At 44.8% G+C, this 26469-nt stretch overlaps 3 protein-coding genes across 3 annotated transcripts in view; 2 read left to right on the top strand and 1 right to left on the bottom strand.

Annotated features, from left to right (window-relative positions):
* Positions 1–26469, bottom strand: part of LOC135391451 (guanylate cyclase 32E-like) — a 709869-nt gene that overhangs the window by 449677 nt on the left and 233723 nt on the right. The window lies entirely within an intron of this gene.
* On the top strand, positions 3296–3862 carry LOC135390488 (uncharacterized). Its single transcript, XM_064620191.1, has one exon. The coding sequence runs from the start codon at positions 3296–3298 to the stop codon at positions 3860–3862; it is 567 nt and encodes a 188-aa protein (XP_064476261.1).
* On the top strand, positions 7037–11884 carry LOC135390487 (uncharacterized). The gene is made up of 6 exons (XM_064620190.1): positions 7037–7047; positions 7943–7958; positions 8570–9445; positions 9909–9966; positions 10284–10494; positions 11615–11884. The coding sequence occupies exons 1-6, from the start codon at positions 7037–7039 to the stop codon at positions 11751–11753; spliced, it is 1311 nt and encodes a 436-aa protein (XP_064476260.1). The 3' UTR covers positions 11754–11884.

Here is a 26469-nt window from a genome sequence, read left to right as displayed (position 1 = left end):
TGGCCAGTGACATGTTCTGTGTATTGCTTTAACGGCAATCTTAATAACGGTATACTAATACCTTTTGCAGCGGTAGGGTATCACGCTAATTTCGCAACTTCGTTACGCGCATTGCACTATTTTTGAGCGGTCGAATTTGTCATTGACTTTTATGGTGGATATCATAGGAACGCTTTATTCAGTTCTGTTATGACTTTGAGATTGATACTTGGACAAGTTGATCTAAAAACAGACCAGTGTGTGTTCACATACAGGGTGGGTGCTCTAAAAGGTCTGTCACATTTTCGCCCATGACTCAATACCTACTTGACGCACAGACATCCGCTGCCACAGATTAAAAAATTTATGCCAGAGAAACCCACGAAAAAAATCATGGTTACCCCGCACTCTGTAACAACATCAATACGACCACGCACACTTTCGTCTTCATGCGCTATACGATGTAAACACAGCGATCTCGAGATGGTTATGTATAGAATCCACCTGGGGGCACTAGCCGGCATGAGTTTGTTTCGGGTTCCACGTCGCTAGCGCCCCTAGGCGGCAGCTGCACACAACCACTGGCAGACTGACGTGTTTACATCGGTATAGCACATAGGAAATGCATGAAGACGAAAGTTTGCGTGGCCGTATTTATTTTGTTACGCAGCGCTTGGTAACCACGATTTTTTCTACGTTTCCCTGGCGCAAATCATTCACAGTGTGGTAGAAGAAGTCTGTCTTTCAAGTAGGTATAGCGCCAAGCGCGAAAATGTGACTGACGTTTTAGAGCACCCGCCCTGTATATTAAGCACGTATAGTCTCTTATAGTTTAAAATATTCTTGACAAGAGCCACGGTAACCAGTGTCCGTGTTTCGTATGGGTAGGTGTAAGGAACGTTTTGCAGTTATGTAGAGGGAACAGAACGGGAAAGGGGTATATATTCAAACAGGAGATCTTTCTAAGACCTTCCTTCGAGCGTCTTGGTAGTACATGTCAACTTCCTGGGTAGCGGAAAAGTACGCGGACGACACAAGACGAACACGTCTGTGTAAGATGGGTAGAAATCCAGCGAACCGGTAGAGATGTAGGAAGGGAGTTGCCTCAGGACAGAAGCCGCCGATATTTCGAACAGAGACTGTTATTCTTCTGGGGAGGACGGGTTGCTTACCTCCTGAGGCCATCGGATCGTCAGTAGCGAACGTAGATGGGTGGAAATCCAGCGAACCGGTAGAGATGTAGGAAGGGAGTTGCCTCAGGACAGAAGCCGCCGACATTTCGAACAGTCTCTGTTCGAAATATCGGCGGCTTCTGTCCTGAGACAACTCCCTTCCTACGTCTGTGTAAGAGTTCGTCTTGTGTCGTCGGTGTACTTTAGCGCTGTAAAGAAAGTTGACGAGATCTTTACCATACAACCATACGTCTCCTGTTAAGACAACCGGTGTTCTTTGATCGAAAACTGTCCTTCTGCTGAATATTGTAAGTTATTGAGGGCTGATGCCGGACGGGCTTCTTGTAAATGGGGTGAAGAGCTTACATCCCACAAGCTTAGGGAAATTCATAGCCGTACGGGCCTGCGGGTAACTACAAAGTTCATGAATCTGGGCTCCAATTAGGCATGTGTTTTATAATATGTGCTGGCGAGTTGCAGGTTCATAAAGACGTCTTCCCGGTACATAACGCAACAAGAAGCCTGAAAGATACAGTAGTGGAGAAATAGTGCTGCAGTAGTCTTATTTGGTAGGGATAGTGGTATCGTGCTTTCCAAAATTTTTGACTGCGCTAGGATTACGCTACGTTGTGGTGAAGATATTCCATTACTTAATTTTACATTGGATACAGCACTGTTTTAATCATTCTATGCATCGCGCAGAGGCCCCGTGTGGAGGCGTACAATAAGTGCACGCAGCGCGTATGAGCAACGTGAGCTTATCACGTATGAGCTTAGCATATTCGCGAGTCCAGCAAAACGGACGCCACCTAGCGGCATTCTGGCGAAGCAGTACATGGAGGTCCAAGCGGTCAGACGCGGCAGAGGCGCGTTGCTGGTACTGCGCTGCTCAACGAGGATGGGAGAGACGCTGTGCCACGAAGAACCAAACAGTGTTTTAAAGAAGCGTGATCGTAAACAGTTCTGTTCTGGACTAAACTGCACGTCTGCACGGTGGAAAAACAGTGAAGTTTCGTTTCATCGCTTCCCCTGTGCCAATGAAAGACAAGGCGGCCGGCTGACGCACCGCAGGGCAACGTGGATTGCACGACTGCGTATCGGGAAGAAAGTTTCAAACACGATGGTCATATGCTCAAGGCATTTCAAAGAAGAAAACTTTTTCTTGCCTGGTAGGTTCATGTCTGTCTTATCAATACTGGTGTTATTGAAGTCGTACTTTTGGATCCCACACAGTCGATCCCCTCATTTTTATTAATTACACGTTGTTGAATTTTATAAGCATCTCAATAAGACTATTTCGTGCCACACTACTTTCACGTTGTTTTTAGAGATGCCGTGCCAAAGAAGGCGCTTGAAAAATACGGCAGTTCCAGACCAGAATTTGCCGACCGTGTCTACACATGACGCCACCAAGGAACGAAGGAAACAGAAGCTCTCGCTGTTGAGGCAAGAAAGACGACAACACAGAGCAGCACTGTCACAAGAAAATGCACAAAAAACAGATGAACAGGAAGAGCCTTTAGTAACAGTAAGCACTAAAAACAGCTATGAAATTCTTAGGATATCATCGTTTCAATCACAGCATTATTGTGGTTTCAGTCTCACATAAATTGTATTGGGTGCCTTTCCAGGTGACACGTGAAGAGCATGAATGCATGGAAGAAACAAGTACGTCGAGCTCTTTGGAGGACACAGAAAAATGTGTGGACCAAAGCGAGTTTTCAACCGAGGAGCTCAATGTAGCAAGAGTTCTGGCCTCGATGAGCTTACCAGAGGGTACCCCCACAAGGGATGTGGCCGTTCAGGTTCTCACGAGTCAACTGAATTGCAAATTTGTGGAGTTACTAACCCCTGACAACATAAATTCAATGACGGGTCTTCCATCAGTGCAATTGCTGGACGCATTGGTAGAATGCTTTGAAAGTGAACATACGCTGACTGCACGACATCTCATGTCGCCAAAGGAGCGAATTGTACTAACAATGATGAAACTGAAACTGAGTACCTCCACAGTGTTCTTAAGCAATCTATTTTGTTGTTCAAAGACGACATGCACCAACGTCATCACACATACTGTAAGGTTCCTCAGCAAAGTAATGAAAACTGTAGTGAAACTCCCATCAAAAGAGGAAGTCTTAAACAATATGCCTTCTTCTTTCAAAGATTACCAGAATGTACGACTTGTTGTCGACTGCACTGAAATACCTGTCTCGCAACCTAAATGCCTCAAATGTGCGTTACGGTGCTACTCATTTTATAAGAAGTCTTTCACTTGCACTTGCAAGTACATGATTTCTGTAACCCCTGGTGGTGTAATAGCACATATAAGCAAAGGCTATGGTGGCCGTGCTTCAGATAAGGCTATATTTGAGCAAAGCAATGTACTTGACTTGCTTGATCCCGTAAGTGATGCAGTTATGGCTGACCGTGGATTCTTAATAGATTGTGTGTGTGAAAACCGCTTAATTGATCTAGTAAGACCACCATTTAAGAAGGAGAAGCAAATGACAAGGAGAGATGCAATGCGGACTCAGAAGATCGCCTCGGCTAGAGTGCATGTTGAAAGGGTTATTCAAAGACTCAAGATCTTTAAAATTTTGACTTCGAAAGTCCACTGGACAGACGTTCCTCTGCTTGATGACATTATGGTTGTGCTTGCTGGCATCACAAACTTGTCAGCACCTATCCTCAAGCCAGAAAGATTTCTCTGAGCAAATCAAGCTGCAACGCACTCAAAGCTAGCAAACATGTAGCATGTTTTTTTTTTTTGTTGTTTTGTCAACAATTCATAGTGTTTGTGCATATCACTTCAAAGGAAAATCGTACATTCATGGAGACCGACTTCTGTAACTTTGATGTACATCATTTAATGTAGCTACATATTTCTCGCTCAAATACATGTCATTCTATTTTCTTATGTCCCATATTCATTGTCATAATCAACACAACAGTCACAGTGCAATATGCTGCTGCTTAATGCATGACAGCTGCAGAGTACTAATTCACACTTTTGATAATCTTAGTCAGAGGTGAAAAAAAAATATTATGAACGAGACAAGAGTTCAGCAAATACATAATTCTCATAGAGCTGCACAATACAATTGTGGAAGGCCTGAAATGCATGCATGTCAAACTTAATGCTGCTGCATACAAATGAAGAGTCATCAACGTACACAAAAAAAATGTGTTTTCTCAATTCCACATATGCCCATTTGTACATTTACTTGAGTTAGGTATTCCCGCTTCGGAACGTGCAAGTCAAAATGGGAGAAGGAGTTTTTAAGGTTGACAGGGCACTTTACCTCCAAGAGTACCTTCATACCACTGCAACAGCAGCAGGTGAAGCTAACAACTCCATCTGGGGAACACCCTATTATTGGAGTGTCCTTTAAAAGTATCAAACCCACTTGTGACGCGACAGCCTGATGACCATCGTGTTCAAGCTGTTTTAGGTAGGCTCGTATGGCTACAGGCTCTTTCTTTGAGCCAGCAGCCATCGCGGGTGTGCAGGTATTCTTGAGTCGCAGAATCAAGTTCACCAATGGTAGCACATTTACTGGCTTTTCTGACTTTTGCAGGGACGCGGCTCGAGTCATACAAGAGTGGGCAATACTTGCTCTCACAACTCCTCTCCGAAACTTGTGCCAGTGTGACGACAGTGACTGGTTTCTTGTGATATATTCTATCTTTTCTATTTCCTTCTCAGTGTACACTACACAAAGTCTCCTTAGAATATCTCTAGGACACTTCTTCAGTAGGTCATCTTTCTCATTGTGAAGCAGTGTGAGGAGCGGTGGTGTAGTGTTCTCATCTGCGTAGAAAATCGGAACATTAAGCCACAAAATTAATATGTAGCAAGTAACATTTCCTCAAGTCTCCTGATTGACTTGTATCATAGGCGTATATGTATATTTCACTTGCCTGAGCAGGTAGCATCAACAAGATGTTCACGCCGCCTTCTTGTCCTAACAAGGACTAATAAAGCACATGTTTCATACCTCTGATAGCGCAATTTAATCTACAAAACAAATATTTCTCAGGAAATAATTACCGGTGTTCCTCGATAGCTGAATTTGGGCAGGTCTTCCTGAGCTTGAGGGCGACGGCATACTCGTCAGCACTTCTGTGGTCTCCCTCTGCAGCCACTTTGACATGACAAAACTCCATGAGTGGAACAGCGCTGTAGGAGTCCCGTACCTCTTTCTTTTTAGTTGTCCACGCACATTCGATGTCTGTACAGCTAACGGGCTCCAGGCTTTGAACACCAAGCCTTTGTATAACGGGAATATGCACATGTTAATTCACAGAAGACGCACAAGAACTACACAAAACACAGCACATTAAGATAGAGAACATATGTCTGATGCACATATTAAAACAAGAGGAAATGGAAATAGGTGCCAAATTCACGTACAGCAACATCATTTTTGTTTGAACCACATTCTTAGTGTACACAGGGCATCATGACGTTGATGGATACTCACCTGTAACAATTTAGGAGAACAGCACAAACATGCTTACATTTTCCGGAATTTCCGGCAACACAGGTACAGTCACCCTGTTTCACTTCAATGTTCCCATTTCCACACAGTAGGCGAACGTTAATCGTGTGTGGATCAGCCTGCAAACCCGAAGTTTGCAAGCACAGAGCGACGACAACAGTTTCAGTCTCTGTCTTTTCCTTAACGCCGGAAAGCACAACATGCCCTGCATCTAGAACTCGTTCGCCTTCGACGAAACATCGGGAATCAGCACCGCAAAGCAGAAACTTCATTTAACTGGATAGCGTAAGATTCGAAGCGGACTTCCTTACGGACGCCATAGCGGTTGCACTGGGGCGCCCCCTCTCGGTCATTTGAATCGCGAATATGAGCAACGCAGCGGCCTATCAGTGTGATGGGGGCATTTAAAATTCACCAAAATCCGAACTTCTCAACAGCTATCGTTATAGCGTATTAAAGGGGCCGTACACTCTAAGAAATTTTTCTAAAAAACGGAAGAATTACCCGACTCGTTACTGTAAAATTTTACGGGTCGCTTACGTTATCCTAATTTAACGGAACTTTCCGGGAATAGCGCACTTTCGGCCATTTTCGACGCTCCGCGCCGCTGTTTACCAGTTGGGATCAGCGTAGAAACGCCGACAAACACCGGCAAAGCAGCAACACTGTGTCGGCTCAACTATGAACAACTGGCGAAGTAGGAACGCGTGGTTTTGTTTGTGCTTCCCGCTGCTACATCTTCTGCTTTTTTTTGTCTTCAAAGGTAAGCATGACTCTGTATTGTTAACATGAGCATAAAGTAGCGATGTCTGAGGTATTGTTTACTGCATTTTACAGGTTGCAATATCCAACCGAAGTGTATGCGTTTGTGTTATGCTCCTTCCCGCGCGAAGTTAACATTTCGTAGAACATTAATTTGCCTTGTGTAGAGCAGAACACTTCGATTTGCTGGTTCGTAGCTCATTTTATCGCGACATACTAGGAATACGCAGTTTTCTAACTCTATAATAGGTTGTGACTGGAATGAGTAGGTTTTGGTTTACGTTAGCGTGCTTCTTCGCCGTCTAATTGCCCTGTAACGTTATTTGAACACTTTCCGCGTTTGGCAAGAGATACGTTATTGGTTTTTACGTTTTCAGTGTCGTTGAGCGGGGGGTTCAGTTTCGGCTGTACAAACTGCCGCGCGAGCAGTCTCGCCTTTTTGTTGGTTTCAGTTTTAGTTCAGTTAGTTTGACCTGTTCCAAGGAATAATCATTGTGTAGTAGAGCTGTGCACGGATCGTGGGTCCGCTGGACCGGGGTCGGGCCGTCTATTCAGTGCGCTGTGGGCCGGGCCGACATCGATTTTGGTTGGCCCACCCTGCTTGACTGGCCCGACAGGGCCATGTCAAGCAGGTAATTACTCACGACGAAGAATCATCACGCAATGTACGCATGTTTGCTCTTGTATTTTTTGTTGTTGTTTGTTTGTTTAGGGGACGCCCCGTTTTTGAAAGAATAAGTTATCAGAGCCGCATAGACGTCATTTTTGCATGCCTACGTTTGGTGCGGTGGGGTCCAAGTTTTGTGAGTGTTTTTGCCCTCGTTGAGATTTAGACCTTCGGCGAACGCGGCCCTTCCGACGCAAGTATACGCTTTTGAGTTATTTTTCTGTGCCGTGTCGCAGGTCTTATCGTCGTTAAACGCTGTACCTCGACTGTTCACGCGCGGTTACCGTCAACTGGGATGACCGTCACAGCAAAATTGCCTTGTCATTGAAAGGTATTTGGGGTATTTCAGCTGCATATTCAGAAAAGTGGAATGATGCGCTCTACTTGCATGCTGACTCGGGCCAGGCCTGGTCGGGCTCTATTCGCTGCGTTATCGGACCTGACCGGGCCAGATAGTTGAGGCAAACACGGGCCGGGTCGGGCTCGATTCGCTGTGTCACTGTGCTGAGGCGAACCACATCAAAACAGGATGGTGCGGGTCCAGGTTCCGTGCGGAGCTCTACTATACTGCAACAACCTATGAACTGCATTTTAAATACTTTTTTCTCTTGTGTTGCGGTGTTGACTGGCTCTGTAGAACCCACGTGATTCACTTTGCTGGCTTGACTGTGCCGCGGGCATACAGGGCAGGGTGTGCGCTTCCTCGCAATATATGCCCTAATTTTCTTTTTCGTTATTTGCGATGGGAAATCAGAACTTTTAGGTTTTGATAAACTTGCTTGCAGAAGCTCGGCTTCCTTTGTTATCCTAACTTGCAAGGTGCCAAGCCTGTGTTAGATTTTTGCCGTTGCTTTCCGCAGTACAAGGCCGTCCAAGGTATGTGTGAGCTGTCTGCAGATATCAAATCAAGACTGAATCAACTTCTCCCAGACCTTTCGAGAGAAAAGGAAGCCCTGCTACATCAATGCCTATGGGACTTGGGAGTTCGCAGCACTGGTGATGTTACATATGTTCAAGAGAGGGAATTATCAACTATCCTAAACCCCATCCAAAGCAGGAAATTTTTGCACCTCTGGAATGATTGTAAGCAGGTGTACCGTTCAGTGCATAGGTTGTGCAAAACAGAAGTGCTTCACGTGTACATTACTTAGCAATTTGCATTTGCAAATGATGTTGCAAGGTTACAAAGCCTGTATCTTTGAAATGCAGCTGTGGTAAATTTTGATTGCTGCTGTAGCACTATATTATTGTGCATTAACATGAAAATGTTTTATCACAATTACCTTGTGAGGTAAAGCTTGAAATTATAATTATATAATGTATACGTTCAACTAACATTTGTGGCAAGAATGTTTTCGTATCCTTTGCATATTTATACAGCTGAGTAGGAAACATTTCATTTACTTTACGTTGAACTTCCAGTTGACAGCACTGCTCTAACTGTGTCACAACCTCCGGGCAACAACCCAGAGTCACAACTTCTGTAGAACGCACGACCGCCAGTGCCACAACGTGTCAGTGCTGACTGGCCAACAACATTTTCAATACCGTTTCATCGTGCAAACTCTGGCTTCCTGAGTGATTTGGAACAGAAAAAGCGCCCGAAAAAGAAACATCTGCTGGAATTTGTGCGGCTGGTGTGCAGTGACATTCACAATATTTGTGCCAGGCCAGGACGGGCAGCCCTTGCTGAAGTTGCCAGGCGGATTGTGGAGGCGCACCCAGTCTCACTGTCAGATACTCTAGGTGGAGCTGTTGTTGGCTCAGGGTATGACTCTTTGCGTGCAAAACTTGAGAACAGACTCGACAACCTAAATCGTGGCTCTGCGGAGGCAGTGCCGGTGGCACGTGCATCACACAGAAAACGTGTAGCCAGTGACAAGTGTGGTTGTATTGAATGGAACTGCTCCCCACCAGCAGGTGAGACTGCTGAAACACAAGAAGACAAAAGAGCTGAACTGGAAGAAATGTTTGCCATCGAAAATGCAAGCCTTAGCCGTGCAATAGACATGATGCAGCAGACTTATTTTCTACAAAGGGAACACATCAATCAAGGACTATCAGTTTCTCAGGTCCAAGACAAATGGCCGTGGTTGTTAACGACTGAATGCCTACTCAATCATTTCAAGAGCCTCACTGGTATTGATTGTAAAGAACGATTTAGTAATGCTATGTCTCAGAAGGTAAAGGCTGTACTTCAGTTCCTAACGACAAGTCAAAATGAAGAGGTGCAGAAGATCATGCAGTCTGTCAGTCAAGCCTTTCATGAATCTGAAACTCATTACGGAGACCCCGTAGGGATGCTTCTTGGGACCATAGCAAGCTTGAATGATGACTCGTCCTACCTCATTGTGGAGCTTGGGGTGAGATCGTTATTTGAAGCACAGTTGCATGATTCTTTACGCAGTGAAATTCAATACTGGAAAGGGATGCTCCTGCTTCTTGCGTTAGTCTAGAGAATAGATTAAGGTGTTTGCTTTGTTTTGCTTGCCAAGCTGGTTTCGGAACTGTTGAGGCTATGTGTACTATCACCTTCTGTGTTTCCTTTCTCATTTACTATCGAGTTGGCTTTAGATCCAATTGAGCATGTGTTCCAGTGAGGCATACGTTCTCATCTGCAGTCAACGCATTCAGCTCTGTTTTACTTACGTCTGCAAGCTAATTTTTCTGGCAAGCTGAGCCCTGTGTCTAGCAGTATGCTGCTAAAATTTTGAATGAATTAACCTTCGTTCCCAGTAACACAAACTGCCACACAACCTGCTGATTGCCAATTCTTGGCTGGCGTGGTCAATTTTGCCATTCCCATTCATGTTTTTTTTTTTCCAGACCGATGTGCTTATCCAAGATGCTCCTCTTCCCCTGACACCAGTGATTGTGTGTGCTGGTAGGTGTCATACAATCTTTGGCTGTGGCGCGTTAGGGATATTTGTCTTATGATGTTCTGAAATGAAATTTGTCCGTAAGACCCGTCCTCCAGGTAACAATACAAGATTACATTTTTATTATAAGTTTTAGCACCAACTGTACAATTCGCTTGCTACAGTAATAGTCCTATCGGTATTGCAATAGGAGACCGCCAAAGAAGGTCATGACTTACGACTGGGCGGGGTGTTATGAGTGAAAGGCTTGTAATTCCCATCACAGTTCACAATTGAAAATACTATACTGTCAGTCAGTCTGAACCTACGAACGCATTTTCAGTGTCGAAGGATCTCTTGGAGTTGATCATGTTTCCTCTTCTGACAGGGAGCCCCTACACTTGCCGTACCTTCATGGTTGCAGCTGATCAGCAGATTGTGATGACTGCTATCTCTGACTTTACAAATGCACTCTGCGCCCTGATGGCTCTGTACTTCGTGTTCAACATCGCCTACCCTCGCCAGGCAGAAGCTACACTTGACTTCCTTCAGAGGTAAAATAATGTTAAATCACAAAATAAAGTTGCAAAAGTAACAGTTCAATAGTGCACATGTCTCTTGATTTTCGCCATGGTAACGTATGGGACTGCACAGGGCATGATTGTGGTGTAACCAATTTACGTCATTTTATACGTGAAAGAGTTTCCTGCAATTTTTCTCGAGAGCTTCTTGGGGTCTCAGTATAAATAGACATCTGTGATGTCACAAAAAGAAGGAAAGCAATAAGGCCCGAAGAAATAGAAAAAAAAAGTTTTTGTAAAGACTAAGTGACTCAACAGAAAAAGTAGGGCCGGTTGGTACAACTCCATTTTTAGCGGCAAGAATAAGGACACTCGGTTAGACACTGAATAGGAAAGAACAGGTCGCAACTTTCAACGACTTTTACTGGAATGAGCGAACATAAAACCAAATACAATCTTCTCATCCGTACCCTCCCCCTCTTCTGGCTGATTGGCGCAGTGTGCGGCACTTAGGTATGGAAGAAGAGGGGGAGGGTACAGATGAGAAGATTGTATTTGGTTTTATGTTCGCTCATTCCAGTAAAAGTCGTTGAAAGTTGCGACCTGTTCTTTCCTATTCAGTGTCTAACCGAGTGTCTTTATACTTGTCGCTAAAAATGGACTAAGTGACTAGCTGACAGCTTTGTTTGGCTGCACGTGCTGTGTTTTCCACGTTGCCCTTTGTTCTCACTTGCTTTCGGTATGACTCTCCACACGTTCATTCCCAGCCCTGCTCTAGCAATAACCCCTAAGGACTTGCAGTTGTTTACCCACACCTCGGGTCGTGCACTAAGATTTTTCTTCTTGTACACATTCCTTTTGACACGTCATCAACCTAGCCTTTAAATACGATACCCACGAAAAGGGTGGTGCCCCTAAGAAGAACAGTTTGTGTCCGAAGTAATAGCGGCTCCCCACTGAGGCTTTCTCTCATTTAGTGTTCAGTATTTTACATTATCGTTGTAAAGTAACTAAGCTACTTATCTCTCTTTTATACTTTTGATTTTTTTACTGTGATTCTCCTTTTGCCGTCATAGTACTCATCACAAGCTGCAATCGGCTTATTAAAGATGTATTTCGTACAAGTTGTACTTCATCAGCATTTGCATTGCAGGTGCTTCCTCCAGATAAATCCTGAAAGAGGAACAAAAGCCAAAAGCAAGAGGCGTGGACCTGGAGTTGTGACGCAAAAAGTGCTTTCATTTGTGGAAAAAATCAAGCAATATGAGGCTACGAGCTGGGTGTTTTGTTGAGACAACAACCTGTATGCATAAGTTTTTATTCCGACAGTCATTCCAATTACAAGCTGTAAGCGGAGACCATCACCACGCAGATGCTATGTCGGCTTACTTGGCTCATGCTGCTCCATTCTGACATTATCACAGTTATCATTCTAGCAACGCCTACAAGTACTAGTCTTATATTTGTTATACTTCTTTCACAATGTGTAGTTGAAGCGCAAAATGAGCGCACCCCTAAGACACAAGCAGCAACTCTTCAAATGACCCCGATGCAAGAAATTTCCCAATGAAGAAAATAAAATACATATTCATTTGTTGTTTCAGAAATAGGTTCCGTGTGGTTTCTGATCGGGTACAGGACAGCAAACTAGCGCAATCATTCCAGAAACATGCTCCAGTCCCAGTGTAACAGCTTTTATGTACATGTAATTCCATGTTTCACTGGAAGCATTCCATGGGAGACACTGTACAGGATGTCTGTTTGTATTGGAAGCTGGACAGTTCACAAACACAGCAATGAAAGAAAATTGGCAATGTTTTTGTGGTACTTGTACCTTTAGCAGGGGGTATTTTTCTGTTGTCCCTGTTGGTAACACAAATACCACAAAAGTAGTGTCAGTCTTTCTTTTATAGCTCTGTCCGTGAAGTGTTCGGTTTTCAATAAAAATGGACACACTGTTACACAAACAAAACAAGCTTTCTGTAAATGTAACAGATAAACCTGTTACAACAACAGGTTCCGTCGTTGGGTTAAAACTGGCATTCTGTAAAAGCAACAGATGAACCTGTTATATCAACAGCCTTCTGTTCTTGAGATAAAACAGGTCCTCCATTAAGCTAACAGGTGAGCCTGTCAGCTCAACAGCCGCGCGTTATTTAAAAAAACGTGAACCTCTGTAAAATAACAGCAGGATATGTTATATCGACAGACACCGTAATGCTTATTTAACGAAACACCCGTATTGCACAACGGAATGTCTGGGGTATAGATTTCCGGTAATTTTCCGTTGAAACAACAGAGAAATTTTTCTCAGTGTAAACAGGTCGCCAAACATTTCACAAATAATAGTACCCTATTAAAGAACGCAGGTAATAACACCCAAAGGTACATATCGTTCGGCTTGTGCTATCTGAGGGACCCATAATGCTTTCAAGAATGACCAACCAGCGCGCCACTCTCCACCACGCATACGTCACATGGCTACGTAGGCTTTTGCCGTCCAATCGGAGGGCCGAGCTCCAAACATGATTTCAATTTTTTTTTTTTCAAATTACCAGCCAATAAACACGCTTCATTATCAGCTGTGAGGCGGAGTGCTCCGTTTGTTTGTGTGGAACTACATTTTGTGAACCGTGGTTCCGAAATTTAGCATCATGACATGCCCAACCTGGCAGACATGGCTGGCGTAAACGTCAACTGCTGCTATCATATGACGTGATTCGAGCCCGGGTACATCCCAGTCACGACGTGACATGACCAGCACGCTAACCACTGTGCCACGCGAGCTGGTGACGCGATGCCGTGTGGCTCAAACCAGTGTACAGCAGCGTCGTCGAAACCATGCGAAGATGACGAACATGACCCATCGCGCACCTACCTATAGAGCGTTTATGTTTATTCGCTTCAGTGTTGTACTACTATTGTTGTACTACTACCGTATTCGCTACTTTGTTCAGTAGCGGAGTAGCGATCTCCCTACATTTGAAAATGGTAACGGATAAAGTATTTTCGCTACAAATACTGGTAGCGGTAAACTGTTTCTCGGCTACCGCTATTGCTACTTTTCATGATATGGTAGACGCGGAACACACATAAAAAGGCTTCTCCTGCATGGAAAGTATCTGGATCTACTGCGACGTTCTCCGAATCTGTCTGTTGCGTTGCGCTTTCCTGTATGTCGTTCCGAGCAGACGCTTGGGCCCGTGTGATTACAGCAGCAACTGTGCATCGTGACAGCACATCCACGACGGGGTTGAGCTTGCCACTTCTATGCTTGACGGTGAAAGCGAAGGCTTGAACCCGAAGAACCCAAAGTGCTAGACGTCCTTTGAGAGGGTTCTTTTTGAATAGCCATTCGAGCGCAGCGTGATCAGTAATAACTGTTGTAGTTTGACCTTCAATGTACGGCTGACATTTCTCCAGCGCCCAAATTACACCGATACATTCTTTTTCCGTTGCAGTGTATTTGATTTCTGCGTTAGACAGCTTCCGGCTGGCATAGGCCACGACTCTCTCACCGCTGTCGCTATGCTGAGAAAGAACGGCTCTCAATGCTACATCACTTGCATCTGTGGTAATCTGGAACGGCCTTGTAAAATCAGGGTACTGGAGGACAGGTGCTCTCACCAAAGCGTCCTTGATAGCTAGAAAAGCAACTTCGCGCTCTGGAGTCCAGCTCCATTTGACATCTTTCTTTTTCAAAGCATTTAGTGGTCTTGCCTGCTCGGCATAGTTCTGTATAATCCGTTGATACCACCCGCCCATGCCTAAGAAGCGGCTTAACTCTTTGAGGTTTCTTGGAGCCTTATAGTCGGTTACCGCCTTGACTTTTTCATCCACAACGCTGATGCCATCCGTCGAAACAATGTGTCCCAGATACTCTAGCTGCTTTCTACAAAAACGGGACTTGTTAAGCTTGACAGTCAGGTTATGCTGTGCGAGGCGATCCATAACTTGAGCGATGTGTCGAAGATGGTCTTCAAACGTTTCGGACCAGATAATTATGTCGTCGATGTATATTAAGCAGCTGTTTCCAACAAGATCACCTAAGACGTCGGACATCATTTTCTGAAACGTTGTAGGACTGTTGACAACACCGAACGGCATAACTTTGTTGCAACATGCAAATTTGCTCTTGTGGCAAATAAAAGTCAGTTTGTCTTGATCCGAAGGTGCCACAGGTATCTGGTGATACCCAGAAACCTTATCCAGTGTCGTTAGAAATTTCGCTTTTCCAAGTAGCGTCAACGAGTGCTCGATGTTTGGAATGGGGAAATAATTCAGCTAGGTAACGGCGTTGAGTTTTCTGAAGTAACTGGAGCTGCGTCGCCTGTATCAATGTTGAAGACATGAGAAGTGGAGCGTCCAGGGCGATCCGTGATGACCGTAGAATACGATTGCAACACAGCAAGAAGTCGGTCTTTGTTTTCTTAAGTGAGCGTGGCTTTCCCCACTGCTAGAGATAGTGCGTCCGCAGGATCACCTGTGGTGCTACTTGTTATTGCTTGGGTTTCATCGTTAGAGCTTGATGAAGTACTATATGCAGGTGAACGTCCAGTTCGGCAGTGCAGTTAGAATTTGCGTCTTCAGAGGTAAGGACGTCGATGTCCTCTCCAGTAGTTGTACGCAGCTTTAGCGGTCGAAAAGAGAGTTCTTGTACCAAGCAATCGATGATGTCCATGCCGGCAATAAAGTCTGTGGAACAGTCTTCCATGATGTGGGTTGGCACCTCACGCTTCCAGGACTTTACCTTCACCAGTACAGGGACCGTGCCCAGAACGGTGATTTGTGTTCTATCAGCGTTCCAGACGGGGCTGTTGCAACTGGCAGCATCTTCCAGGACACCCAGTTTCTTGGAAAAATCTTTCGACATAACGCTGAGCGTTGCTCCTGTGTCAAGCAGCATGAAAGTTTCACGGTTGTTCACCGTTGCCTGTATGAAGATCTGCTTGTGGTCTTCCGTCAATATGGAGTGCATGTTTCTTTTCTGTTTTGCGCACTTCGGAGCAATGTGTCCTTCTTGACCACATGTGTAGCACACTGGCGTGCGCTTTGACGAAGGGGAGGGCTTTGTTGTAGGGACTTGCGAGGTCGATGGCGTCACAGGCACATTTGCTTCTGAAGAAGTAAGCTTCGTATCTGTCCGATTATGACTTTCCGAAGGTTTGTCGCATTGGAATGACTCTTTGGACCGAACCACTGAAGGCTGAACTGGCTGAGCGGACCAAGCATGCACGCGACTGTGCATGATTTCATCATCCTCTAGCTGTTTTGCAGCTTTGATGAGGTCATCGAGACCGTCCCAAGACTGACATCTGAGTCTTGCGATGTGCGTTTGATCTCTTAAACCAGAAATAATTATCGAAGAAAAGGTTGACGTGGTCTCCTCAATCTTGCACTTCTGAAGAAGTTCCGCTTTGCAGTACATATAGTCTGCTACATTTTCCGACGTACGCTGAACACGTTTCAGCATTTTCTCAGACAGGAGTGCTGGATTTTCTTCCACAGAAAATGCACTCACCAATGCAGTTTTCCATTGTTGCCATGTCTTGAGGGTTTTCCCTCGTGCTCCATGCCAACGTCGTGTGGTACTTCGAAGTTTGATGATAGCCATACTGAGAGACATTTCGTCATTCCACTGCGCGAGAGTTGCGATCCGCTGGAATTCAGTCAACCAGTCGTTAACATTATCGCATGAGGACCCGTCGAAGAGTCGTACATGAGTGATCAAGTCTGGCGTCACGTTTACTCGAGTTGATCGGGAAGCGCTGGTCTGCGTCTGTACAACCAGACTCAAAGCTTCAGTGGCTTCCTTAAGGGTGTTGAGAATTCCTTCCATGGCAACGTCGTTGATATCATTTGTAGCTACAGTTGCACTGCTGTTGCTGGCATCTTCCTTCGGAGGCATGTTGTCTACGTGGCATGCGTTCGAACGTTCCAAAAGGTGATCCAGGAAGTCTGTGTCGGCTGCGCCAAATTGTGAGGTTCTTGTAATTAACTCCTTGAGACCTGGGGCGGAACGTTTAAGAACAAGTTTACTTTCCCACCACACTTAAATTAACGACAAAAATCGATCATCAAGTCCCATGCAGTGCCGATCAAGCGGCTGCCAGTCGTTCCATTGGGATCGGAATTATGGCGGGCTAGAATGAGCTTGTCGCGACGTGAAGAAAAGAGTCGAAGACAGGCAGCAGGAGAAATAGCCAGTTTACTGGGCAAGAGCGCGACTAGAATGAACGCGGGTGAAGATGATGCGTGCCGACGAGCTTGGCTGGTCACGAGGGCGTGGCCTAGCATCGTCGTCAGCTACAAGCTATTGCTTCTAGCTATGAGCTAGCGGGCTTCTAGCCCGCCATAATCGGAATCCTCCTGTCCTCTTCTTTTTCGTCGTCTGCTCTCTGCTCTTGACTCGTCGTCGTCTTCTCTCGGAAGACCGAATCCTTACAACACGTTTCGTGCCGCACCCTGTATGGGAAACACAACGTGATATCGCCATAGTCAGCGCACTCCAAACGTGCCGCCAACTTTGCTTCAGGTGTTTGCGCTGCAGGTGAAGCATTTCTGGCAAGATGGTAGTGGGTTTTAGTATATCGTACGCTACCGCCTTCCCGTACCCAAGGGATAGCGTTGGTGATTCTGTGCACGCGCTAGACATGAACAGAGCTTGCATTGCCCAGAACTACCACGCTATCCCTTACGTATGCAAAGGCGATAACGTACGATGCACACTAAAACATTCAAAGGAATCCGTCAAACGCTTTGTAAGAGAAGCCGCTGTGCGGCTGGAAGAACGGAAGCAGAGTGTATTAGGCAACAACAGCAACTCCTAACTCATGTGAGACCTAAACTTTGGCGTGGTATGCCAACAGCAGTCAGAAGACTGTCTACTCTTCTTGGTGGCGTTGGCAATGGCGAAAGCATGACCAAACCTTGCACTTGCCATTCCTTGACTTGACTACAGGAAACACTGATCAATCCGTCGACAGTAAGCAGACGGAAAAAGTTTGGATTCCCAGATATCTCGAACAAAATACCGTTATTGCAGAAAAACAGTCCTGTGGGAACATTCTGATGGGAACGTTATTAAATGCACATATGCGCTATGCGTATTAAATTACCTCTTAAATGCGCATCATCTCAACGTCAAGATCAATGTAGAACAATATATCCTGACTGTAAATAATGGTATATTTTACGCCCCTCTTTTTTCTGATGAAGAGCGTCCGCTCGAAATGTTAAGTATGGTTTTCCTCCCCTTTTCCCCTTTTTAAGTACACCAGTTCCGGTTTTTACTCCTGTATATTTTATGCTGCATGCTGGCTGTGACGGAACATAAATATTGCACCGCCTTTAGACACGTTTGCCAGAGAGATGCCTACGGTATGGTTTTCATAGAGAAAGGCACTGTAACGGAAAAGTAGCGGCATGGTATTTACGTTACTTTTATTTGGTAGCCGTAGCGGTATCGCGTTACTTTTTCGAATTTGTAGCGATACTAGTAATGCATTATTATTTTTTTTTTTCTTCGGAGTAGCGGGTAGCGGTATTTCGTTGCTTCTGTGCCATGTGTTCCTCGTAAAAGGCTATTCAATGTTGGAAAAATGTTGCCGTATTAAGAGACTATATACAGGACCCAACTGGTGCCTGTCATCACACAAAATGGATAGAGGGCTGAATGGCAGTATGTTGTTGTGTACTCCTTCTTCTCGGCATCTTCTGAATCCAAAAACAAGAAAAATATGAGCGAAGGAAGGAAGTCACTGAAAAGGTTAGTTGTTTTTAAAATTGTTTTTAGTATAACATACACTGCGCTGAACAATTTTGTTTGCTGTGAATGCTGCCCTCCCTCCCTCCCTCTTTATTTCAAACGAATGTATCTGTCTTTCAGGAATTTGCATGATACACTGTAAGAAACATTTGCGTTTTTTACTGCCCAAGTGACTGCTAACTCTGTTGCCGGCAAATGTGCCGTGCCCCGTATGCTGCACAAAGTTTGTTTTCAGGACACAGTTCTGCAACACAGAGCACACATACAGGGTGTCCCAGCTAAATGCGAACAGATGTAAAAAAATATATGCATCACTTTTTCCGAGATGAAATCAATTGCGATATTGTATATGCTGAAAGGCACTCCTTAGGAGGGAATTAGCAAACTCCTGAGGCAATGTCTTAATTAACTTTCAATAATTAACTTTTTAATTATGAAGGTTAAAACGATAGGGAGGGTGTTCCAGTGGCGTCCAGCCCATTTTCCTTAATTTTGCACATGTGAGAGGTGCAGTGTGAAGTTTGACGTTGCCATGTAGGAGAATAACTTTACGTCTTGGCTGGTCACACATTTTGCTGCGATAAGCAAGTGTAACCTCACTCAAAAGTTCACCATAATATGCAGCGTTGATGGTGCGACGGTCGTGCAAGAAATCAATGTGAAAAATGCCGCGCTCATCCTAAGAAACAGTTGCAAGCACCTTGCCAGCTGACAGCTGAGTCTTGGCTTTGACAGGGGCTTACGTTTTCAACCTCGTCACGGCCTTCCACAAATTCCTTATGCCAGGCAAACAGACGCGGCCTTGACAGTGTTTGACCCCCAACTGTGCCGTCAATCTGTGCAGAATTTCGAACGGTTTTGCACCCTCACGAGCAAGAAACTTTATAAGAATACGTTGCGCAATCGGCGGGTGTATCTCTTTCTCGGATATCGTATGACGAACTACTGCAGAAATGTAACGAGACCGACCGGCTTCTCACGTGACTACTGACCCACCTACCTTGCACGTGCACAAGTGACACGTGCGCCAATTGACAGAACGCGCTCCACAACAAAAGTCTCGTTTATATTTGATCCACCCTCGTAACAGGCTGCTGGAGTAATTTGTGGAAGTGACCACCGATTACTTATCATGAATTACAATACACCTTGCATAACTACACCCCCACGTTCAGTTTTTAGGGTGAAAGCAGGCGGGAGGACCTAAACTGGACATGCACCCAAATGTACCATAAGACATATGTTAACAAATAATTTCACTTTATTTAATGAAATGTTCACCGAAGAACATGGGTCACAATGTATATAGGTTATCACAGAAATGCATGTAACGACACATGTAACATGCGCGACCGAACATAACCACATGCGCGCACCTTGCGATGTATACATGGAGCCTAAAACAAACATGTAAACCATAGCATATTTACCATATCTACACAAATCTATATATGTATCAACTTCACCTTTAACGGTAAATACACCTGCTGGGAGTACCTGCCTCGAGCTAACAAGTCTATTCTCCCGTATGGCTCTAGCCTCTAAAAACTGGCAAAACGAGGTATTGCTCACCTTTGCCTTCGTAACGCACTTAATAAGTAGTGATTGCACCTTATGGCTGATATTTTCGCTACTCAAATAAGGAGACTACACAGTGCAGGACATCCCAGCCACTTCTTAACTTCGGTTTGTGAGGGATTCCTCAAGCAGCTCTGTGGCAGAGATAACAACCTGGAGCCTGAACCGGACAGAGATAATCACATAACGGTCATTCCATACATTCACGGGGTGTCCCAAAGCTTCATAAAAATTTCGGGAAGGGCTAATGTGAGAGTGGCCTTTTCAGCCCCCAAGAAATTTAGGATGCTGTGTAGGCGTAACACGTAAATAACCATGAGGCACAGAGGTGCAAAAAGAATCACAGGAACAAATATGTAGAGTGCAAAGAAAACTTCATTCATAAAATTCCTCTTATGGTAAAATGTATACAGGGTGTCCCAGAAAACGCGTGATTGAAGTATAATTAAAAAAACTACACCACCTAGAATCATACGGTCAACGGCATTTGTTCTTATTAAGTTTTAGCCCCCTCCTGATATGAATGTCGTGCAACGAAAGTTTAATTATGTAATGTTTTGCAAACTGAAATCGGAAATTTCCCAAGTAAAGTTTTACCCCACCAATGTGAAGAGCGTGTCTAATTTACTCAAATTAATGATAATTGACAGGGATATTTAGGAGCTATCTCATCGGAAAAAATAGCCGAACATCATGCTCTACGGAGCTTCCAGAGGATAGCGCGCGACGAATTTTTCAGCGTAATCGTTGTCAGTCCGACGAAAGGAGGTTGGAAACCAAGCCCACTCCGGCATCGCAGAAAGATATAACACAGGCATGACTTATCGCGTCCGGCTTTCGCTGGGATCATGCTTTCCCTTTTTTGAATTTTCACGAACTGTCACTTTTTCTACTATCACTTTGTGGGCTGGGTCTGAAACCTCCTTTCGTCGCACTGACAGCGATGGCGCTCAAAAAGTCGTAGCCCGTTATGGTCCGGTGCTCCGAAAAGCATTATGTTTGAGTATTTTTTTCCGATGGAGTAGCTCGTGAATATCACTGTCAATAATCATGAATTTGAGTGAATTCGGCACGTTCTTCATATTGGTGGGGCAAAAAAGTGACATTTACTTGGCAAATTTCTGAGTTCAGTTCGCAAATATTTACATAATTGAACTTACGATACATGACATTCAAATCAGGAGTTGGCAAAAACCTAGTAAGAACAAATGCCGTTGATAGCATGATTCTAGGTAGCGTAGTTTTTTTTTATTATTATCATAACTCAATGACACGTTTTCTGGGACACCCTGTATAGGACAGACAGGGGACCCAAGCAGCACAATGTACTGAAACTCGAGTACAAAAGGGGTGGACGGGTAGGTGGAAGGCCTTGAACAGACTAGTAAAGCTAGAGAACATTGATACGATTCATACCGTCCACCCCTATTGCACTCGACTTTTAGTACATTGTGCTGCTTGGGGAGATGCATGAATGAAAGATTACGTGAGCATCAAAACAACGCTAACAACCGCAGGGCGTATCATTCTAGCGCGTGCGAATGCCAACCTATGCTGCCTGTGATCGCTGTATAGTACAGGGAAGCATCGTGACACACGCACTAGAGAAATTATGGAGGCCGAAGAAATCAGTAGATCGGGCCCCACGTGTGTCAGCACTCCGTCAATAGCATGATCGGAGAAACAACTGCTTTTCCTTCATGAGCGTGGTAACTAGAAACATGTTGTTGTTTTCGAATTTCTAGTAAATGTTCAGTCGGGAGTTAGCGCTTGTCCTTGTCTGCCCAAGCAGCACAATGTACTGAAAGTCGAGTGCAATGGGGGTAGACGGTATGTGTCTTCTAAATGTTCTTTAGTTTCACGGGTCTGTTCAGGGCCTTCCACATACCCGTCCACCCCCATTTCACTCGACTTTCAGTACATTGTGCTGCTTGGGTGGTCGTGTCATCGTCTCTTTGTGCTCCTCTAGTATAATATGTACCAACTAGGCCAATGATCCAGCTTGGCCCTTACACCACCTGTAACGCGTATGGTCTGTTCCTCATAGCGGCTGTGCCCCATAGCCGATGTACCGTATAGTGGCTGTACCTCATGGCCGATGTGCCTTATAGGCAATGTACCTTGTAGCGACTGTACCTCATAAGGGCGTACGTTATAATATTTACTGTACCGTATAAAATAAAAGGTACATTTTTGCAAAATTTTCCTCTTAAAACGTTTTTTTGAAGGTACAGCGTTTATATGTAAGATGTACACCAGGCATGTGTTTGTCTTTGAAACAGGCGGTCGCGGCACGGGCACTTGTGTAGGTTTGTCTTACCTGTGCCGTGTAACATGTCGGTGCTTCATTACTATTGCAGCAATGCATGGAATAAATAACAAATATGCCAAAAGTTCTAGAATCGTTTCATTGCGTAAAGTTCATCACTCTCGTGCGCTTTCTCTTTTGAGAGGCAGATATTAATAGACGCGATGTACAGTTTACACATCAGTTCTTCAACAAAAATAACTGCGAATATCAAAACGTTTTCGTGATATTGCAGTATACGATATCCTTATTCTGCAATCCGTATGTGCGATTCCGATCCATAAGATATGCATGTCTCGTGTACGCGATTTGAAATCAATATCCCGACCGGTTACTTAGCGACCCTCTTTTCATTTGTTATTATCTCTCTCGCCTTGGCTCGAAAAGCCAAACATTACGGTTTTCCTTGCTTATGAACAGGCTCTTTGTTCGAGACACCTCACCCCATCGTCATGCATGTCAAGCTGTTGTTGTTGTTGTTTCGAAAGTGAAACAGACACTCTTGAGTCTGCTGCGTTATATTTAAGCATTCGGTGCGCTTCTACAGCTTTTCAACGTCACCAACTGGCACCTCCGAAGTGTTGGTGTTTAAAGCTGAAACATAAGTCGGCAGAGCCTTCCCGAGGCGATATTCTGCTTGCGGTAAGACAAACAGGAAGCGAATCGCTGTCTGAAAAAGCACAACCACGTCCCCTCGATCGCTTTCTCCGCTTCGCTTGGGCCGGCATGCCGAATGACGTGGATCGCCGGTGAGAAGCGCAGTTCGTATGAGGGCGCTGATCAACGGGGCATGCCGGCGCAATTGCCCGCACGCTCGTTTACCCTTATGGTGTCCGGAGAGATGTACTTACGCTTCGTTTTCTGCAACATTATCAATCTGTACGCTCCGCGTGAAGACAGTAGATATTGATTCCCGAAGCCGATCAAGCGGTTAAGGTCATTTCTGTGCATGACTTCCTGTAAATGTCGGCGAAAGCAAGTGACTTGCTCGGAGTCGTGCTACAACCAATTTGTGTGCGTGAAGGTGGCTGGTTCCTTGTGCAGTGTAATTTTATATGCGTGCCTGATGTAACACGGAATGAACGTCATTGAAGTACCGCAAGGTACGATCGAAAGACATCGTATGCCAGCCGATCTGTAGAGTGCACTTGGAGAAGGTGAAAAACAGTAATACGTGTAGTATAAAGATGCCACAATGTGTGAAATACCGCTGTAACGGCTGTATTATCTGATAACGTTTTAATCGGCGCATTTATTTCACAAGCACGTGAACAAGAAAAAAATTACTGTTCTTCGGGAAAAAACGAAAAAGACGCCATGAACGCTATAGCCGCCAAGTTATTTCTTTTCAATGCAATGAGAGACAGAAGCATAAGCATATAATAAAGAAAGTATAAGTAGGTGGCACATCGCGTTGGCATAAGTGCGGTTCCAACGCGACTAGCATGTTACATACCCGTTTAAATATATCAGCGACATATCACGAAGGTAATGCTACAGGGATGGGAGTAGAGATGCAAGGTCCCGAAAAAAAAAACGAAGAAGGAAAAGGGTTTCTATCAGTTTTTCCTGAAAAATTCCTTTAAAAACTGCCGCCCGGCAAACTACTCAAACTTTCCAACACAATCAAGGCGCCGGGCAGTGCTGTCTCCGTGAGTTCCCCGGGTTCTCCCTCAGAGGCTTTAAGAGAAATGTTGGCCCGGACGCACAATTCCCCCGAGCAACATGTCGCCACACCGCAGACACGCCACCGCCACCACAACCACAAAAATTAGAAACAAGCACTACCTTTTATACGTATTGCGAACAACTCACTGAACAATAAAAAGTTAGTTGAACACGAAAGAGCTGATGTTCTGAGGCTGGAGCAACATAGAAGGGACAAATACATACAAAGCCTCAATAGATGTGGGTTGGAGTCCTACAGCTGGCTAACCTTTTCAGTGACTTTCATCTTTCAATGCCGTGTTGTTGTGTCTTCTTTCGTTCTTTTTTTTTTTTTTTTTTTGCAATCATGTGAACGTGAATCAATTAGATCCGCAGCAATCAAAATGTAAAAATCCGACAAAAGTAATATCAGTGGTATACAGCATAATGCTTTATTCTTACACGGACTCCCGTTGGTGTTATCACAGAAATATTGGCGCAAAATGGGCTTGCCAATATGGAGCCTGCTTGCACTCCCCATATTGGTCTCATATTGGCAATCTTGGCAGCCCACATGGGTACAATATTGGCGTGCTGCTTGCGGGCAGAGCGAAAACTAGGGAGCTGCGCAGAGAGCTGACCGGCTAACATAGTATTCATCATACCAAGGTCAATAATGCCCAAAAGAAAAACGCATGCGCGATCCGTGTTTCTGCTGGCTTTAAATGTAAAGTTGCACATAGTGGTATGTTTTTTTTTTAAACTGCGTAGAGAGTTGCAACACATGTTTAGTTGTGAAGGTGACAGTTTATGCACGATGTCCTACAAAGTTAGCACATTACAGTCCCGCTGCGCTTGCGTCGTACGCATTTCTTGCGTGAGCAACGAGATGGCGCCACAGGCGCCTCGGCTAGGCAAGCTTGTTCCAATAGTGACAAGCAAAGGGGTCTACTCGGCTGCTTAGTGAGGCGGCTTCGCCTGCGTGAGGTATTCGAACGCGGCCCTTGTTTCCGCGCCACGGTAGCGACGCTTCGCGAAGGAACGTTTCACCACGCACGATAGATGGCACTTTAGCGCGTGATGCCATCTATCGTGCGTGGTGAAACGTTCATTTCTCTTGCAAGCAGCTTATCAAGGTTGACGGCCTTGAGCTCATCTTGACATCCTCGGGACGCTCTAGTGCGCATTACACGGATTATCACGCAACAATCACACACGCTTCTCTATCCCACAACGAGCATTATGTTAACCGTCTTTGATCCCCAACTGGAGATGGTACCGGTGTCGTGCGGAAACAAGTCGGCGCTCCTGCTCTCCCTTGCGCGTCAGTGTCGATACTCTGAAGCGTAGCTTATTTAGTATCTCTAGTCCCCGCTCCTGTCGTCTAGAGCACTAAAAAAACAAGTTTCTTTTGTTTCGAACTTGTTTTTCTAGTGCTCTACTGTCCAGCGCCATCCAACATCATGTATTGAACACGGGGATAACATTCTCCAGCGCATCCAAGGTCATCGGCGGCGCCCGCAGCGCATGCGCATAAGCAATTGTGAAAAAGCCCCATTGGAAGTCCCTGTTTCGAACACTAGACAGGTCCAGCTGTAGCAAATGTTGTACCTGCATGGAATACGGTGATGCAGCATAATTAGAGAGAAAACGACGTTTACACATCGCCACACGTGCAAATGTATTGGATAACTCATTAGATGGTTTGTGTTCTTTGTTGTCGTTGCTGTGTGCATAAACTCATTAGCGACTCTCCCTCATCAGGGACACACAGAGATGGTAGTCTCTCCGAAGAAACAGGTAAAAAAAAAAAACTCCTTCTTGAGCGTCGAAAAAAGCGCCTTTCTCGTTAGGGACGCTCAGATGAAGAGCTGTGCCTGTTCGAAATATCGGTGGCTGTCGTCCTGAGTCTGTTCCCTTATGGTGAGGGGCTATTTAGTTATCCCAACAGTAATATTCTTACCTCTAATGTTCTTGGTGATTGACAAATTAAGGTCTCACTTTGAATATCCATTTATTTGGTAATTTCTGTAGTGCCACGTATCTTCCTTGTTGCCAGAGAGCAAATTATCGAGGTAATTTTCGAAGAAAGTAATTAAGTGACTATGCAGCGCGATGCTTGTGAAATTGAAATAACCGCCAAGCAAAAGTATTACCCCTTTCGGAAAATTAACATTAACGCACTATGAACGTTACGCAAGCATTGAAGAAACGTCATAGAAGAAGTGGGGTTTATAATCGGCGACGATAAAAGGAGGATGATGTCTAGAAGTCTGTGCTGTTTCAGTGCCAGAACAAGAATAGGTGAAATATGGCGCGATGTCGTTATAACAGATGGAAGCCGTTCATGAGGCTTTTCGCTCTCGACGTGGGTTTTCTGAGATCTGCATGACGGGTGGCATCATGAGAGGGAGAACAGTATCAGAGAGAGCCGGGCGCGCGATACCCTAAGAAATCGTGATGGTAACAGATGACAGGTCCGTGATGCTTACTAGTTGAGTTAATCAAGGGAGAGCCCGGCGAACTTTCACTAGTGGAATGTTATTTCTCTACGTCGCAGTTCAGTTTTGTTGGCTGGTTGGGGCGCGTTTTTACCGAGCGCTCTGCCTTCTTTTGCAGCTTTCTATATCACACCATTGGTGCAACAAATTGAAGTATTAGCTATTTATTTATCCGTATATATGAAAGACACATATGTAAATTCTAC

The sequence above is a fragment of the Ornithodoros turicata genome, chromosome 4, assembly GCF_037126465.1.
Source record: "Ornithodoros turicata isolate Travis chromosome 4, ASM3712646v1, whole genome shotgun sequence".
Lineage (NCBI taxonomy): Eukaryota > Metazoa > Arthropoda > Arachnida > Ixodida > Argasidae > Ornithodoros > Ornithodoros turicata.
The sequence above is the reverse complement of the archived record's forward strand: the minus strand, read 5'-3'. Positions and strand labels throughout refer to the sequence as shown.